This window comes from Bos javanicus, chromosome 10, assembly GCF_032452875.1.
Source record: "Bos javanicus breed banteng chromosome 10, ARS-OSU_banteng_1.0, whole genome shotgun sequence".
In the NCBI taxonomy this organism is placed as follows: Eukaryota; Metazoa; Chordata; class Mammalia; order Artiodactyla; family Bovidae; genus Bos; species Bos javanicus.
In genome coordinates this window covers 57,496,360-57,514,976 of record NC_083877.1, presented here as the reverse complement: position 1 = coordinate 57,514,976, position 18,617 = coordinate 57,496,360, and the positions used below count along the sequence as shown (strand labels likewise).

The 18,617-nt window shown below is 39.8% G+C and overlaps 1 protein-coding gene across 5 annotated transcripts in view; it reads right to left on the bottom strand.

Moving 5' to 3' along the window:
• MYO5A (myosin VA) overlaps positions 1-18,617 on the bottom strand; it is a 205,472-nt gene that overhangs the window by 63,421 nt on the left and 123,434 nt on the right. For all 5 annotated transcript variants that reach the window (XM_061428735.1, XM_061428732.1, XM_061428733.1 and 2 more), the window contains exons 14-20: positions 17,759-17,842; positions 11,861-12,022; positions 10,588-10,685; positions 8,492-8,578; positions 8,295-8,403; positions 5,873-6,084; positions 4,193-4,349 (exon numbers count right to left, since the gene is read on the bottom strand). In XM_061428735.1, coding sequence (XP_061284719.1) covers positions 4,193-4,349; positions 5,873-6,084; positions 8,295-8,403; positions 8,492-8,578; positions 10,588-10,685; positions 11,861-12,022; positions 17,759-17,842 — 909 coding nt within the window. The remainder of the gene's footprint in view (positions 1-4,192; positions 4,350-5,872; positions 6,085-8,294; positions 8,404-8,491; positions 8,579-10,587; positions 10,686-11,860; positions 12,023-17,758; positions 17,843-18,617) is intronic.

Here is an 18,617-nt window from a genome sequence, read left to right as displayed (position 1 = left end):
GGAGTGCTGTGGTTCATAGAGTCGTAAAGAGTCGGTCGGACATGACTGAGTGACTGAACTGAACTTGTGTGATATGAATGTTACAATGTATTCACTTAAGTACTCACTAGTGATTATGATAAAGGGATACAATATACCTTTCATGAAACTTTTTTTAAATGTGTAAAAAATCTCTGAAACAGTCTCTTCAGATAGTAGCAATTTGGTAAGATCATTGAAAAAACAGTTCCTATTTTTAGGTTATGTAGCTGAGAAAAATAATGAAATCATGTGCCATCCCAGATGATACAAAAGAAATAAGTGGTTGTGTTTAAAGTCATCAAATACAAAATAAACATGGGTTTCCCTGGTGGCTCCATGGTAAAGAATCAGCCTGCTAAGCAGGAGATGTGGGTTCGATCCCTATGTCATGAAGATCCTCTGGAGAAGGAAATGGCAACCCATTCCAATATTATTGCCTGAAAATTCCCCTGGACAGAGGAGCCTTGCAGGCTACAGTCTATGGGGTCCCCCAGAAGAGTCAGACATGACTTAGCAACTAAACAACAGCAAAATAAACATAGGTGTTTCAGAGACCTATATAAGTGTCTTCAGCTAACTCAAGACTGCACCTTTGGGCTGTTTTCCTAATGCCAAGGTAGCCTTCAGTTCCCACGAAGTGCAGTCACCATGCATCACGCTGCAGTGAGGCAGGGCTTTTGCTCTCACTCAACGTCAGAATCCTGAGGGAAGCCCCTGTCTATCTGGATGACTAGTGACAAACTGGGTAAAACTCAGTGATGGCAAACTGAAGGCTTTCAGAATTAAAAAAAAACTCAAGCAGTACACAGTGGCAAAGCTTTAATGCCAATTTTCCTATTCAATTTCCTTCTCCCATGTAACTTCAGACATTGGTCCATTTCTGTAATTTCAGTCAAATGGAAATGGTATATAATTAGAGCTTCCATTCTCAATCTCATTTCCATGAGTGAGTCAGAGGCATTAAATAACACTTGCTTTCACTTTAAGACCTCTCAAAGCTGGAGAAGGGGAGGCTGAGATTTGAATCACAGCTAGAAGGATCACTAAGGGGGTCCCAATGGCCTACACATAAACTAGTCTCTAAGCTGGTACCCTCACTAGGTCCAGTCACAGTGGGAGCTAAGCTGGCTAGAGACTTCCACTGCTAACCAATAGCCTCAAACCCCAGTTCAGATGTTCCCAAAGACAGTACTGAGGAAAACAGGGGAGTAACCAGTTTGGCGTATCTAATAGGTCAAGTTTAATAAGGCTTTACCTTCCCTTGAAAGCTCATGCTTGAAAAGAAAGAACACCTAACCATAAAGCAGGCATGGGCAGAAAGACCTGGAGAAACTGTCTTCAAATTTTCTTCAAAGCACAGCTATTTAAATATGTTCATTCAAGCCTCATTAGCTTTCCATGTTTCTTTGTTGTCTAAAATTAATTTAAATTAAGAAAGTAAAATACATACATGAATAGGGTCCAGGGCAAGCCCACATACTGCCTATGATTAGAGAAATGTCCTATATCACTCAACTGACTCTCCTTCTAACAATGCCCAAAGGGCTCCAAGATCTAGACTGTTCAGTTCAGTTCAGTCGCTCAGTCATATCCGACTCTTTGTGACCCCGTGGACTGCAGCACACCAGGCCTCCCTGTCCATCACCAACTCCTGGAGTTTACTCAAACTCATGTCCATTGAGTCCATGATGCCATCCAACCATCTCATCCTCTGTCACCCCCTTCTCCTCCGGCCTTCAATCTTTCCAGCATCAGGGTATTTCTGGCTTATTCAGAATATGTTCTAAACAACAGTCTCCAGACTAAACTACAAAGCTACAGTCATCAGTCATCAAGACAGTATGGTACTGGCACAAAAACAGAAATATAGACCAATGGAACAAGATAGAAAGTCCAGAGATAAACCCACACATCTATGGGTACCTTATTTTTAACAAAGGAGGCAAGTATATACAATGGGGCAAAGATAGCATGTTCAATAAGTGGTGCTGGGAAAACTGGACAGCTATGAGTGAAAGAATGAAATTAGAAAACTTCCTAACACCACCCACCAAAATAAAATCAAAAGGGATTAAAGACTTAAATTTAAGACCAGAAACTATAAGACTCTTAGAGGAAAACATAGGCAGAACACTCCAGGACAAATCACAGCAATATCCTTTATGACCCACCTCCTAGAGTAATAGAAACAAAAACAAAATAAACAAGCAGGACCTAATTAAACGTAAAGGCTTTCTGCACAGCAAAGGAAACTATAAGCAAGAAGAAAAGACAACCCTCAGAATGGAAAAAAAAATAGGAAATGACAACTAACAAAGGATTAATTTCAAAAATATACAAGCAGCTCATACAAGTCAATACCAGAAAAACAAACAACCCCATCAAAAAGTAGGCAAAAGATCTAAACAGACATTTCTCCAAAGAAGACACAGATGGCTAAAAAACACATGAAAAAACATTCAATATTGCTCATTATTAAAGAAATGCAAATCAAAACTAAAATGAGATATCATCTCACACAGGTTAGAATGGTCATCATCAAAAAGTCTACAAACAATAAATGCTGGAGAGGATGCTGGAGAGGGTGTAGAGAAAAGGGAACCCTCTTGCACTTCTGGTGGGAATGTAAACTGATAGAGCCACTATGGAAGATGGTATGGAAATTCCTTAAAAAACTAGGAATAAAACCACCATATGATCCTTCAATCCCACTACTAGGCATATACCCTAAGGAAACCAAAGTTGAAAAAGACACATGTACCCCAATGTTCATTGTAGCACTATTTACAATAGCTAGAACATGGAAGCAACCTACATGTCGATCAACAGATGAATGGATAAAGAAGCTGTGGTACATATATACAATGGAATACTACTCAGCCATGAAAAGGAACACATTTCAGTCAGTTCTAATAAGGTGGATGAACCTAAAGAACAGACTCAAAACCTTGCTGAAATAAAAGAGAGAAAAAATGTTCATCGACCAGACCATATATTGTTAGAAGTGATGATTAGGTAAGACTAATCCGGTGATCCACTATCTCTAGTCATAATGATTAGTGCTAGACATAAAGCTTACTTGTCAAATATTTCTATAGGATCATACTCCAGTTAATACAACTTTAACTACATTGATATTACATTTGATTTCACTTTACCATGGTAAATTCTTCCAAATTTGTTTCATTCTTAATCTTCTGTTCATCTGTTATATACTTTAGCTATTCAAAGCTCACCATAATTAGCTGAATAAAGACCCCTAGATTCCTCCATGAATCTGTAAATGTTACCTTATTTGGGGAAAGGGTCTTTGAAGGTATAATTAAGTTAAGGATCTTGAGATGGAGAGATTATCCTGGATTATCTAGGCGGGACCCAAATCCATCACAAGTGTTCTCACAAGAGACAGACAAAAGGAAGTACAGTTAGACACAGAGAGAAGATGATGTGAATGAAGATGGAGGCAGGGCGTGGAGTGATATGGGCACAAAAGTATAAGGAATAGTGGTGGCCTCCAGCATTAGAAGAGGCAAGGAAAGGGTCCTCCCCCCGTAGCTTCTGGAGGGAGTGTAGCTCTGCTGACATCTTGTTTTCACAGTTCTTGCCTCTAGAACTGTGAGAAAGTTCAATGAGAAATTTCTCTTGTTTCTAGCTACCATTGGTGGTAATGTATTACAGCAGCCACAGGAAACAAAAATGTCACTTTTCCCCCCCAAATTACATATGCAAAGGGAATAAAAAGGTAAGCTTTCTTTTTCCAAGTCATGTTAATAAATGAATAAATATGTACTTATTATTTAATATTTTAAAATATATTTCAATTGTTGGTTGAAAGGGAAAGTGAAAGTTGTTCAGTCATGTCTGACTCTTTGCAACCACATGGAAATATCCAGGCCAGGATACTGGAGTACGTAGCCTTTCCCTTCTCCAGGGGATCTTCCCAAACCAGGGATCGAACCCAGGTCTTCCACATTGCAGGTGAATTCTTTACCAGGTGAGCCACAAGGGAAGCCCAAGAATATTGGAGTGGGTAGCCTATCCCTTCTCCAGGGGATCTTCCTTGTTTCCATACAAGTCCTACATCCATAGGAGGGCCTGTGGCACTTTGTACAGATGTGGAACTTGATTAACATTAATGGGATGAATAAAAAAGTTGAAAACAATGCCTCACCTTGTGATACCTATTTCTGGCCAAGTAGCCTCGCAAATAAGACTGAAGGACAATTGTGGCAGTTCGCGTGATCTTGTATCTCCGGCGAGCTACATACATGCGCCAGTACTTCTGAATGATAGTGGCTGCCTTGGTTCTGCGCAGGAACTTAGCATAGCTGGTAGAGAAAGAGTGGCGAGTTGTCAGTAGTCAGAAAAACCCAGGAACACATTTTGTAGAGGATGAAAGCACCAATGTCTTGCCATAATAAGTAGTACTTCCATTGATTATTCTAATAACATACATGTTAAATCAACATTTATATTTCTTATATTTGTAGTTAGTTTATGATCCCCAAATACCTGTCCATCTGTTATCTCAAATGAACCTTACCTAACCCTAAAATGTGGGCTGTCCCATATCACTAGATTTTACAATAAAGAAGTTAAAGGTTTATTCCTTTTAGGACTGTGCTTATTACCCCAGGCTATGTACCCTTTACATAGCAGACCAGTCTACACAGTAATACCATACCTACTTATCACCAGCTTCCTGAGCTCTATCCATTGTGAACACATGATGTTTTTTCTCAATCTATTTACTTGGGCATAAGTTTTTTTTTATCATTAATTCATGTCTTCTGATAGCTCTAAATTAAAATTATCCTAATATGTAATCACATGTAAGTTAATTCTTTTCTACAGTTCTCAGCTTATTGCTCCTAAAAACACCTCAACGGAAGCATTTTTAACAGGTTATATTCATGATTGTCCTGATTTACAGATGATTTCTTCAAGTCCATTAAAAGTGAAAGTGAAAGTCGCTTAGTGTCTGACTCTTTGCAACCCAATGGACTATACAGTCCACGGAATTCTCCAGGCCAGAATATTGGAGTGGGTAGCCCTTCCCTTCTCCAGGGGATTTCCCAACCCAGGGATTGAACCCAGGTCTCCCACACTGCAGGCAGATTCTTTACCAGCTGAGCCACCAGGGAAGCCCAACATAAATGTATAAAAAATAAATACTGAGGACATGAGTAGACAGTAATTTGTAATTTTTTTTGAGGTTCAATCTGATTCCTAAAGGTGAGTGAAATTATATTCTATTTAACTGTCTTATGAGTTAATTCCTTGGAACTAAGAAAAGGTAAGGTGTTGCCTTGAGTGGATGTGAGAGTTGGACTATAAAGAAAGCTGAGCACCAAAGAATTGATGCTTTTGAACTGTGGTGTTGGAGAAGCCTCTTGAGAGTCCCTTGGACTGCAAGGAGATTAAACCAGTCTATCCTAAAGGAGATCAGTCCTGAGTGTCCATTGGAAGGACTGATGTTGAAGTTGAAACTTCAATACTTTGGCCACCTGATGCGAAGAGCTGACTCATTTGAAAAGACCCTGATGCTGGGAAAGATTGAAGGCAGGAGGAGAAGGGGATGATAGAGGATGAGATGGTTGGATGGCATCACCGACTCAATGGACATGAGTTTGGGTAAACTCTGGGAGTTGGTGATGGACAGGGAGGCCTGGTGTGCTGCAGTTCCTGGGATCGCAAAGAGTTGGACACGACTCAGCGACTGAACTGAACCGCCTTGAGTGGTAGGGTGACCACCCCACCCCAAACTGTCCTAGCTTAGGCAATAAGTCAGATGCACTCTCCAATCTTGGCTGCCCCTGAGCAAGCGTGTACACGCCACCAGGACACATACCATCGGGCCTGGTGGCCTCGCACATATCTCTGCACAGTGATGGCAGCCTTGCGCATGCGCAGGTACTTCTTCCGCAGCAGCCACCCTCGGATCGTCTTCTGGATCCGGATGCAGGCAGCCCTCAGCTTGTCTGCCCTCAATTTTTCTAGGTAGGCCACTTGACCAGCCCGGAAAAAGATCTTTGTCTTCCCAAACTGGTATTTGTCCTTGTCCTGTATTTGGAAGAAACTGTATACTCAGAAGTAGAAATGATGACCAAATAAGTGAATTTTAAAGAGGAAAAAAAAAAAAAAGTCTAAAAGCAGTATCAGTAAAGGGATGAAACTATTAGCTAAATCTTGGGCTACATCACAAGTATCTAATGGAGCCAGCTTTTTGATCCTAGGCAAGTTGAGCGAATAGAAGGGACTTTAAGGAAAACTGCAATTTAAGAGTTATTTTCCAGAATTAGTCTACCTGGAATTATTATCTGAAGCCCAAAACTTGGTTGTGGGTTATAGGCAGCTACTATTTGCTTGTTTGTATTTTAAATATCTCAAGGAAATGGAGATGCTGACACTCCCTCTGACTGACCCGGGCTGTAAGGATTACATCGGGCTGTAAGTTCCATGAGAAAGCTGAAGGGACAAAAACACCAGTGTGAAGAAAAAGGCAGGAAGTAATACATACAAAATAAAAACAAAAAGATTAAAAATGCTGCATATTCATGTTAAGAGTTAAGTTTCTCAACAGTTATCTCTTGGTTTTATCAATAGTAAGTCTGTCTACAAATTTCAAAAATATAATCATTTATAATGCTCACTGACTTCTGATTATAAGCAAAGTTGAGCAGTAAACACAGATAGACAGGCATACTATTTTTGGTCTATTACATTCTGATCCAACTATTCAAAATCATGTGATTTATTAAACATCTCACATTGAAAGAGGAGAGTTTATTTGTAACAATCAATATTGTGATGTAAAATTCAAAGTGAAAACAGAGAAAATAACTTTTCACTGTAAGCAAATATTTCCTATCTTGTACATGAAAAGAGAAAATAGGAAATCACATACATCTAAAACTACTTCAGTTTAAATCAATAAATCTTACAAAGGAAGCTAGCTGGAAAAGCTAGTAAGTGGTTCCCTTTCCCAGCCCCATCTCATCTCAGCTCCCCTCTCCCTGCTCCCCAAGCCTGCCCTCCTCTGCCTTGTGGTCCCAAAGTTCAGCCGGGAGAGGTCTAGGGGAGGAAGCTGGTGTGGGATGACTGTCCCTACTTTCTGCTCTTCATTCCCTAGAAAGGACTTGGGCCAAATTCAAAATGGACCCAATTCTTTTACACATCACCAGGAAAGTGGCCTAAGCTATTTCAAGAAAAAAAAAAAAAAAAAATTATTACCAGAGAAGAGATATTACATCTAATTAATAGCTAGTAATTATTACTAATTACTTCAAAGTGAGTTAATCCATCCAACCTAATGTCAAATAAGTGAAAATATAATATTCTTTAAAAAACATTTCATGAATCTTAAATTCTCCACAGCATACATCAGTGGCTATCCAAGTGTAGTCCTCAAACCAGCATCAGCATCACTGGGAACTTGATAGAAATGCAAATTATTGGGCGCATCCCAGACGACCAAATCAGAAATTCTGGAGGTGGGGCCTGGCAATCTGTAGTGTAACAAGTCTTGTAGGTGACTCTGATGCATTCTAAGGTCTGCAAATGCCTTAGCTTGGTAGGCAAGATCCTTCAAACATCAACCCCGATTTCCTAACGAATTCCTTACTTCCCAGGCACCAATTTTTTACTGCAAAAACAAAAATCCTACTGTATTGTTTTTTTGAGAAAACTATGCTTTCCTGCTTCCACGTTCTTTGCTCGCTACTAGGATAGTCTCCTTCCAGGTTTACACAGTCTTACCCACCTTTCAGGGCCTGACTCAAAATACATGTCTCTTCCCCATAGCAGAAGTGGCTTAGTCTTCCTCTGATTTCTTCTCTCATTCATTCAGCATTTCATAGACACTAAGGTATATTATACTTGTCTTTAAAATGCATTGATTTCAAAGACATACTATATTACCTGAGGATAAGACTTATTTTTTCTTAATCACACAGCATTTGGCCTGGTGTCTTTCGTAAGTAAGTACTCAGTAAATTTTTATTGAAAATGATCCAGTTCTAAAAAGAATGCATCTGAAGTCTAGGCTCAGGCCTCACCATCCTGTTTCTTGATACTGGGCTGTTGTCCTCACTAGTCCTTCCATCGTAGAGACAGGGAGCCTCGAACTCCAAGACAGTGTACCTCTCCCCGCTCCCACTCCTGAATTCATTGAATTAGTGCTATTTGGACACCCCTAGGACTTGTACAGGTTATAATCACAAGGCCTTTGGCAAACATCTGTTCAGATACAGATGAGTGAAAATCTTTCTTACCACTATCAGTTTCTCTAAAACATTCTTGCATGTTTGCTTTCTGTCACTTAGCACATCTTTTTGCTTCATTAGGACCCGATAGCGGCTGAAAAATTCTTGGTAAGTCCACCTATGAAAAGAGACTCATGTCAGCTTATCTAAGGGAGCAGGAACCTTCCCCATGAGGATCCCTTGTATTTGAAAGCTGCCAGGCCCACCGAGAGGGGAAACCTGCTGCGCTGATCCGAATGGTTTCCAGGACACCGCATGCTCTCAGCTGCTGCACTGCCCTCTTCTCATCAAACCTATGAGTAAAGGTGGAAATCATTAGTACACAAAAAAGTCTGGCTCTAGCCACAAACTACTGTCCTCAATCCAGAGACTGAAATCTTTTGTAAAGAGCCAAACGAATAAATTAGAAAAAAAAAATTCAAATGTTGGAGTACTGATTCAAAATTGAAAACTCCATTTTGAGAGTGGGGAAGATTACTAGCAGTAAGAACATACACCAAAAACTCATAAGAAATACCACTGAGCATATTTAAAAAGCCCAAGCTCCTCTGTACTGTGCAGTGCTCATTACATGCCTTGGCCCGACTAGTTGGTCTCATAATTCTTTAGTTCACCACACAGAGCTACCCGAGAATAAAGACTGGCCAGCTCTGAAGATTTCTTTAACAAGAAGAACAAATTAAACATGCCCCATTCAGTTTTTTGTTGTTGTTGTTGTTAATTACTAGTGTTCTAAAAGCTATTTAACTCAGTGTATACATACTAATCATTAAGTTTCCATGTCAGTTAAAAAGTATTTTATATCTTAGCTGCAGTTCACTCTAGATAAACAGCACCTTAATGTTAAATTGACACTAAAAGAGGAAGTAGCAAGGCCTGCTTCTTACAGGATGATCACTCCCCTTACTCCCCAGTTGTGCCCTGAATGACCTATCTGAGGTTTCTGTGGTGCCGTCTTCTCAGTGTTTTGTTGGTGATGGGAGATGGGGTTGGTTGACTCAAGGTAATGGGCCCTGGGGCTGTCCAGAAGAGTTGCCCAGGGCATGAAAGCTTCTTCCTGCTTCTCACCTCCTCAAGAAAGGCTTCTTGGGAATGAGAAGAATACAAGAGTCTTTGAGAAATGCCCTGCAGTCTAAGGCAGAATCTCCAGTGGGCAGGAGTGGCAGGAGCATAGTTCAGGAGCATGCACAAGGTGCAGAGTGGGAGTTATTACAGTGTTTGGGAAGGGTGCCTTATCTTTGACCCACAAATTCCTGTTCTAGAAATACAGTAGTCTAAGGAGATATTCAGGCAGGCAAATATACAGAAATGTTTGGGAAAAGATGTTTATCATAGCCAAGGAATAACCCAAATGGCCATCAACAGGGAATAACTTAAATAAATGATGGTATGTCTCTATAATGGGATATGACGTAGCCTTAAAATGGTGATAACGATTTGTATTTATAAACATGGAAAACACTCACAGTTTATTAAGTCGAAAGTGAAGTAAAACAGCAATTACAGCATGATTCCTTCTTTCTTATTAATGTGTCTCTCTCTCTTTCACAGAAACACACACAGAGCAGGGAAGGACTGATCAAGATCTATGTCAGTTAATACTTATTACCTCTCTAGGTATAATGAAATGCTTTTTCATTTACTTTTATACTATTTTGTATTTCCTGAAAATTGTTTTTACAATGTGCATGCATTACCTTCAAAATTAGAGAAATATTTCTGTTTTGGAAAAAATTTCCTCTCATGTATGATATTGATGGAGGACAAGATGCATGGTAAAAAGCAGACTCCTCTGATGCTTTCAACAGTTGAAAAGCAGCAGGGATGACTGTGAGCCTTTGCTAAAGCAACCTTATCTCACCCAGCTCTGGTTTTAACTGAAGCCCAAATTAACCAAAAAGGTCTTAAACTGAAGTAAATTCAAAATAGAAAGTAGAACTAGAAATGTGTGGTTGACCTCAAATGTTTAAAATTGTCATAAGGCCAGCTGCTAATTTGTTCTCACTTTTTTCAGGGTTGGGGGGTGGGGTGGTCTACACTGCATGGCCTGTGGATCTTAGTTCCCTGACCAAGAACTGAATCCAGGCCCCAACAAGTGGGAGCATGGAGTCTTGGCCACTGGACCACCAGGGAAGTCCCTGTTCTCAAACTCTTAAAAGGGAACAAAAACTGAAAAAAATTCTATTAACTATTCCTTCTACAAGACATGAAGATTTACTCACGTATTTTTTTCCCAGCTGCCGGTTTGACAATCCTTACAAGATATGGATTCTTTTAAATTCAGCAGTTGAGAAGTACTTACGTGAATGGGAACTTGAAGTCGTTAGGCTTGATACAGCGCACATAGTGAGGGGTAGTGGCATTTAGGGTCTCCATAAGCAGGTGGAGGGAGTTTCGGAACTGCATAAAAAAGAGCAGAAAGGCGCATCAAGGTTTGTCAGAGTCAAAGATGACATAAAACAACCTAAACTTTTCTTCTAATGGCGCTAGTGGAGATGACTTGGCCGCCTGTGAGCCTGACCAGCCCCAGGTAGTAGAGCTGCTAGGGCTTTCGGTTCAAATTTCCTTAAACCCTAGCATTCACATGCTTACTCTGTGACATTCTTAATTTTCCCTCTCCCCCAGACCCTTTAAAATAGACTTTATTTTCTTAGAGTGGTTTAAGGCTTACAGCAAAGTCAGACAGAAGACACAGTAACTTCCCACATACCCTCTGCCCTGGCACAGGTGTGGCCTCCCCATCATCAACTTTCCCCACCACAGTGGTATATTTGTTACAGCTGATGAACCTATTTGGATACATCATCATTATTATTATATTAGAGTTCACTCTTCCACACACATTCCACCCCCCAACACTTTTAATATAAATTTCTGTGGCTTTCTGGTGTACACTCAAAACTTTGACTAAAAATACAACCTTGCTTTAAGGATATTAAGGTCATTTAATCATGTATAGTGGGAATTTTGCTGTACAATACTGAAAAAAGTAGCAAATGACTTCAAAAAAGGATAGGAAATGAGGGGGAGAATCTGAGAGTACAGCCAGGCTGGGGTTACCTTTCGGGACACGGGATGAGACTGAGGGCTGTGGGCCCGTGTCGGGCCCTGCTTCTTGTCTCCTCCGGCAAACAAACTGACTAGCACTCAGTCTCCTGCCCAAGGCCGAGCCCTTATTCGGGCACAAAGCTTGTGTGCCATATTTCCCCCCACCCCGGGTGCACAAGACATCAGAAATGAGGGGGCGGGGTTCCTGGGCTGAAGGAGTTGTACAACTCTAGAGAGGAAACAGCCAGAGACCAAAATAAAGGCAGCAGTGGTTTGTGAGGGAAGATAAGCACTAGAAGAATTAAAATGTAGAAAAAATGATTTTGGGCAAAGCTTCTGCAGCCACGGGTCTATGATATGAGAGGAAAAGTATGGAGGAATGAATGGACAGAGTTCCAAATTCTCAGAGTGAGCACTCCAGCCTCTTGTCACCTGAGGACCCCACCTGGGAGGCTGACAAAAGAAGACCCGAGGCTCCAGTTGAGCCAGAGGGAAGCAGCACCGCAGCGGCGGCTCCCTGAACTCACCTGGTGCCCCACTGTTTTCTTGTGCTCTTTGGCCGTCTGGCCTGGTCTGCCTTTGGTGGGCTTTGAAAGGGTGCGGGTGAGAGGTGTGCGCCCTGAAGAGGTGGCTGAGGTTGGGCTGATGACCTTCTCATCGTCTTGAAATAATTCTGGTAGCATCTTAAACTGAGTCAGAAACAGTAAAAGGAAATCACACTCTAAACTCAAACTCAAATGGAAATCTTTACAGAAACATTAGGATGATTTGCAATCCATAGTGATTCCCTTCCTTAAGTAACTCCTTTCAGAGTCACATTCCAGAAATAATCAATATCTGTGGTAGGAGTCAAAAATATGAGCAGAAGGGACATAAGTGCTACAGAAATATAGGTGGAAAATGCAATAATTCTACAACCTTTTTGGGGGAAAACGAAATCAAAACTGCTCCTCTGAGATCTGAAATCTTAATCCATGGGAAATGCCCTCTAAACATTTTACTGGTTTTAAATGATAGCTATTTTATGAGCAAAAGACTAACTGAAAGTCCTATCTTATCACCTCAGTTCCACAAAATGTTCCATCTTCATGCTTCGTTTATCTACACACCAATTCAAATGGTGAGCACCAGCCAAAAGCATTACAATTGGGAAGGGTGTCAAGAACTAGTTCTACAATATAAGATTTTTAAAAAATCATGAATTAATAATTTTTAGAAAGTAGTTTGGATTATAGGAAAAAGAGTAAAGCTTTGCATTTGTTTTCAAAGGATTTATAACTTAACTGCATAATTCCTGTAATCAATTTTGTGTTCTATCAGAATAGCGAAAAGAAAGACTATTAAAAGATCTGATAGTTAATAAATGGATGGAGAGTATAAGTTAAAGTGGTTGGAAAAAAAATTTATGGAACAAAAGAGACTTCAAACTAATCAACAAGAATGTTTTGATATATGTACATATCTTTACAATAGTGATACATTCCATAGACATAAAATAAATCCTTCTTATAAGTCAAAGTATAATTGCAATAACCAATTATTTATCTAATAATCTCAGAGTATCTCCAGAAGAAATAATTTTCTTAAGAGAATTCTTTCATTACACAACAAAATCAGTTAATTTTGTTTGCTACAATGTGTATATTAACTATAAGGATAATTTAGGATATAATTCATGATGTATATAACAAATTGTTATACATGACATACCAATAATGGCTGTTTGCTACACAAATGAATGTATCCTTTGATTTACAGAGTTCATATAGCTTGGTTGGCTACAAAGTAGGGGAGGGGGGAATGTTTTACCATTATATTGTATTACAAAGGGGAAAAATAAGAGTTCCTAATAGATTTGATCTGAAAACTCAGCATGGAGTTAAGATGTTAAGTTACTTGATAATAGGCCAAGTACTCTGGAATCTACCTATACCTTTCTATCATTCACAAGTAAATTGCTAGCTCTACATTAGCACTCCCTACCTAAATTTGTTTTGTCTCTTTTGTGTACAATGTAATAGAGCTGGTTTGAAATATCATATTCACCACTGGTGCTACAATTTAACAAATATCTACAATATCTACCAGAAAACTGCTCAATGTTTAGAGTTCAGAATACACACACACACATGTATATGCATAAGTTTTGTGTCCTCTTTACACAAATTATGAATTTAAAATTCTCTACATTGAGTTTCCATTTCTAATAAGTACATTTTATATTGTCATATTAGAAACTACTCTATGATTTCTTCTTTAGGCAGCATTCCTGCCTCCTCATGGCCATTTTTCTCAGACTTTTTTCCTGGTTCTTCCTCAGGCCAGTCTCCAGAGTTGAAAGCCTTATTCTCTACTATTTTTACCTACTTGTTCTCCCTAAGCAATCTTATCCAGTACTATCTTGCTCTAGTGCCATCTTGCTCTAAACACTATGAATTTATATGACCTACTCTGACTTTCCTTCTGACCTGCTGACGTACATTTCCAACTTCCTATATGATATGTCCACTTGACTACTTAATTGCCATCTCGGGCAAAACATGTCCAAGACAGAACTTTTATTTTAATTGAAGCATAGCTGATCCACAATGTCGTGCTAATTTCCACTAAAAGCAAAGTGACTCAGTTATACATAGATATATGTTGTTCTTTTTTCATATTCTCTCCCATTATGGTTTATCATAGGATATTGAATACAGTTCCCTGTGCTGCAAGGGTAGGACCTTGTTGCTAATCCACTCTATATATAATAGCTTCTATCTGCTAACTCCAACCTCCTACCCCACCCCTCCCCCAACCCATTCCCCCTGGGCAACCGAAAGTCTGTTTTCCATCTCCATGAGTCCAAGACATAACTCTTTTGACTCATTCTCTCAAAGCCTGATCTTTTATGTCTTCACCTCAGTAAGTGGCCTCATTATTCATCCAGCATTGAGGCCCAAAACACAGAAATAATCTTCAATTTCTCCCCTTTTCTCACTCTCCATACTCAAACCATCAACAAGACCTGTCAACTCTCCCCACAAAGAAATGATAAGCTATTTCCACTGCTTCAGTATCTTAATCCACTCTCTCTCCCAAGGATTATTACTCCCCATTTCCAGCTTCCCCCATATCTCCACACAATAGCATACCATCCCCCATATGAAAACTGTCCAAACTTTCCAAAGCAACAGGAATAAAATCCATACTCTTTACCATTGTTGTTGTTGTTCAGTTGCTAAGTTGTGCCCAACTCTTTGCAATCCCATGAACTGTAGCACACCACAGGCTCCGTGGGGTTCTCCAGGCAAGCATATTGGAGTGGGTTGCCATTTCCTTCTCCAACTCTTTACCATACTTGCCTCCAAAAAGTGGCCTCTCTCTACCCATCCTACACATTCTACTCACCTACCATCATCTACTCACTCCAACCACACTGGCCTTCCTCACGGATCTCAAACCAACCAGTTTATACAGTCTCAGCACTCCTCACCCTATTGACTGAGGATTCCAACTTTATTTGAAGAGAGAAAGGCAGAGAAACAGACAGTCAGATATATAAGCAGGTAGATATGCCTGGACATTCCATCTTGTTTCTTTGATCTGTCTATACTTAAGACAGGAATCTGAATAATTTAAGGCTGAACTTATATGTCTATGAAGTAGTATTAAAAAAGACAGAAGCATCCAAGTAACTGCTTCATGAAGATGTGGGAAATCATCTCAGTAGCAGCACCATTATTCACTAAGCTTTTTATACAGGAAGCACTGCTCTGAAAGCTTAATACAACCTATTTAATCTTCATAACAACACTTGAAAGAAGATACTATCATGATTCTATTTTACAGATGAGAGATTTGCAGCATAAACTCAGTAGATGAACTGTGCTTCCCCTCATCAATTAGCAACACTGAGAGCAGAGGTTGCAATTCTTTTTCATGGTATTTGGTACAGTTGCAATTTAATAGTATTTAGTCAAGTCCCAATTTATGTGTTTCTTGATACTTGATGTGGCAACAGAAGATATTTTTATGGTGGGAAAATATAAATTAAGACACCTTCTTGGAATTATTTGTTCTAGCTCAATTAAAATAAATAAATTTATATTAAAAAAAAAAAAAGACACCTTCTGTTAAGTTGACAATTTTGGCCAGAAGCTGCAAAATTACAGGAAAAAAAAGAAGACAAAACACATACACCCACAAACAGAACCCCACACCATATGACCACAAATATAAAGCACATAACACATATATTGATCGTCTCAAGTTAGTACTTCCAAGAGTACAAATCGACAGTAGGTTACACTTACTTCTTATCAGATACAGAAAAAGTAAAATATAAAGTTCATGCCCTTGGGTTGGGTTTTTTCTGCTGACTGGGAGCAGTGGATGTACATCTCACACCACCTCTATCCCAACTGCAACAGTGCTGTAGAGACTGACTGTGCTGCGCTAAGTCGCTTCAGTTGTGTCCAACTCTTTGCAACCCTATGGACTACAGCCCACCAGGTTTCTCTATCCAGTTCTCTAGGCAAGAACACTGAGAAGATGCCCTTCTCCAGGGGATCTTCCCAACCCAGGGATCGAACCCATGTCTCTTATGTCTCCTGCATTGGCTGGAGGGTTCTTTACCACTAGTGCCACCTGGGAAACCCCAGAGACTGGAAGTCACTCCAAATGATTCCTCAGAGTGCAGAGCTACTTTCTGGAAATTAAGGATTCACTAGCCAATCAGAAAAGTTCAGAATAAAGTCACAAAAGATTATGGATGCCTGGGGAATAAGAATTGATGAATGCTCTGTGTAAGCTAAGTTATTTAGAGTAGTACCATTAGAATTCCATGGTTTTTCACTTTGCCAACAAAGATCTGTATAGTCAAAGTTATGGTTTTTCCTGTAGTCATGTACGGATATGAGAGTTGGACCATAAAGAAGGCTGAGCACCAAAGAATTGATGCTTTTGAACCATGGAGCTGGAGAAGACTCCTGAGAGTCTCTTGGACTGCAAGGAGATCAAACCAGTCAATCCCAAAGAAAATCAACCCTGAATATTCATTGGAAGAACTGACACTGAAGCTAAAGCTTAGATACTCTGACTACCTGATGCAAAGAGCAGACTTGTTGGAAAAGACTCTGATGCTGGAAAAGATTGAGGGCAGGAGGAGAGGGGGTGACAGAGAATGAGATGGTTGGATGTCATCATCAACTCAACAGACATGAGTTTGAGCAAACTCCAGGACATAGTGAAGGCCAGGGAGGCCTGGCGTGCTACAGTCCATGGGGTTGTGAAGAGTTGGACCTGACTGTTTTTGAACAACAACAAAAACTAAACAACATCAATGATTGGCACTGTGAGAGTATTTTCTCTTACACATCATTCCTATGAGTTATAAAGCATTAATATTCAGGGCTTACAAGGATAAGTGAAAAACTGACTTTTCCTACAGGTACTTAAGACTATAGACTCATCATTTTCTGAGGGTTAAAACTATAATTTGGTCCTTATATGATCTTTCTATTGAAAGTAAAAGTTTTTATTCCAAAAACAAGAATCAAAATGTCCATATAACATTCCATTGAAGTTAAAGGACTTTCTTAGAAAAAAACAGAACCTGCTGGTCAGAAATCTGCAAGAATTCACATGAATATTTTTAATCTTTCACTGAATACTTGAATATCTACTCTGTTAAACTAAGTAACCAAGTAACTAACTTCCTGGTTTGCTCCCTGTAGGATGGACATGAGCTGTGCTCCCCTCCCAACGCTTTCCTGATGAGAGTCAGAGGGTGGAGGTTGGGATCGACCTCATAATCAACCTCAGATACACATCACAGTTTGTTACAATCTGGAATATTGTTTTCCTACTAGAATACAGTGTTTCTGGTATCTAAGCCTAAGAAGAATAATTTCAAAGTGCTTCGGACCACATCTGAAATTGCACTCAGTGATCCAGAGGTCAGTTTTTACCTGGATGGAGTGCTTAAGGCCATGTTTCTGGTGCATCCCTTCAAAATGACATAGCAAACCCCCAAAACCATCAATTTTCTCTCATGGTATCTCACAAAGGCACAAGAGAGCCTGGAACTGCTGTGAGGCAATAATTTCACATAAAATACCATTGCATCGTGGTTAAAAATGCAGACTGTCAGCTCAACAGCCTGAGTTTTAATTTGGCTTGGAAAATGACTAGCTACAAAGTTTCTGTGCCTCAGTTCTCTCCTCTGTAAAATGGGAGCAGTGATAATATCACCTCATCATAGGATTAGATGAATTAACATTTGTAAGGCATTTAAAATGCTACATGACACATCTATTTGATAAATTAAATCGACAGCAGGGCTGATTCTGTTAGAAAAATTATAATATGTTAAAAAGCTAATGCTTAAGTCATGAACATTTTAATGAATATATCCTAATTGGAGAAAGCCTATACAAGGTTACCTTGCTTGATTTAAGAACTTTAATTTGTTCTTCAAAAACGGTGTCTTTATTCTTTTCCAGAAAGCCTTCACACTGGTATTCCACCTGAAAACACATTGGAAAGTCTCCTTAGTTAATAAAAGCTTTGAATAGATACAATTTATCATCAACAACAAAAATAAGTATTAGGCCCAGGCCATATGATGGGCTCTCAGTGAAGTGTTATTAGTTTTATTCTAAGAAACTAGTATCATTCTTGGTAAGAAGCATGTTAACTCAAGAGTAAAACTCTCAAATACTGCTTTTCCTAGAGAACAATGGCAGTGGTGATTAAATGTGATCTAAAAGATGATCCCAATTCATGCGTAGCTTCATAAGAAGCTGTTCTTCTTCATAACAGCTTCATAAGCCCCCCAAGGCCAACCACTGTATCTCTTCCAAACCTGGTTCACCTTTCCATAGGGGAAAGTCTCCTTTGGGGAAGAAGAGACTGAAGAGAGAGAGAGGATCAGAAGGAACAAACAGCTATCTGGCAGAAAGCTGAAGTGATGATCACGGACAGAGGTGGAGGCTGGGTAAATACCGTATGAGCTGGTAGGAGGACTACATGAGACTGGACTCTCCCTGTTCCTAAAAGACTTCAGCTATCTACCACTCAAGGGTCCCCAGCCTGTACTACAAAGCCCTTAGATGGCCCTGAAGCCATCCAAAGATCTCCAGCTAGACGTAGGACAGATTCTGAAAACCCTCAGTTCCTGACAGGGACCATGGGAAGCTTACCAGACGCCTACCCCACAACCTCCTTGAAATATAAACTAGTGTCACAGCTCCAGATGTTCTGAGTAGACTCTAGAACCTCTGAAGCAGCAGGTCTGCATGC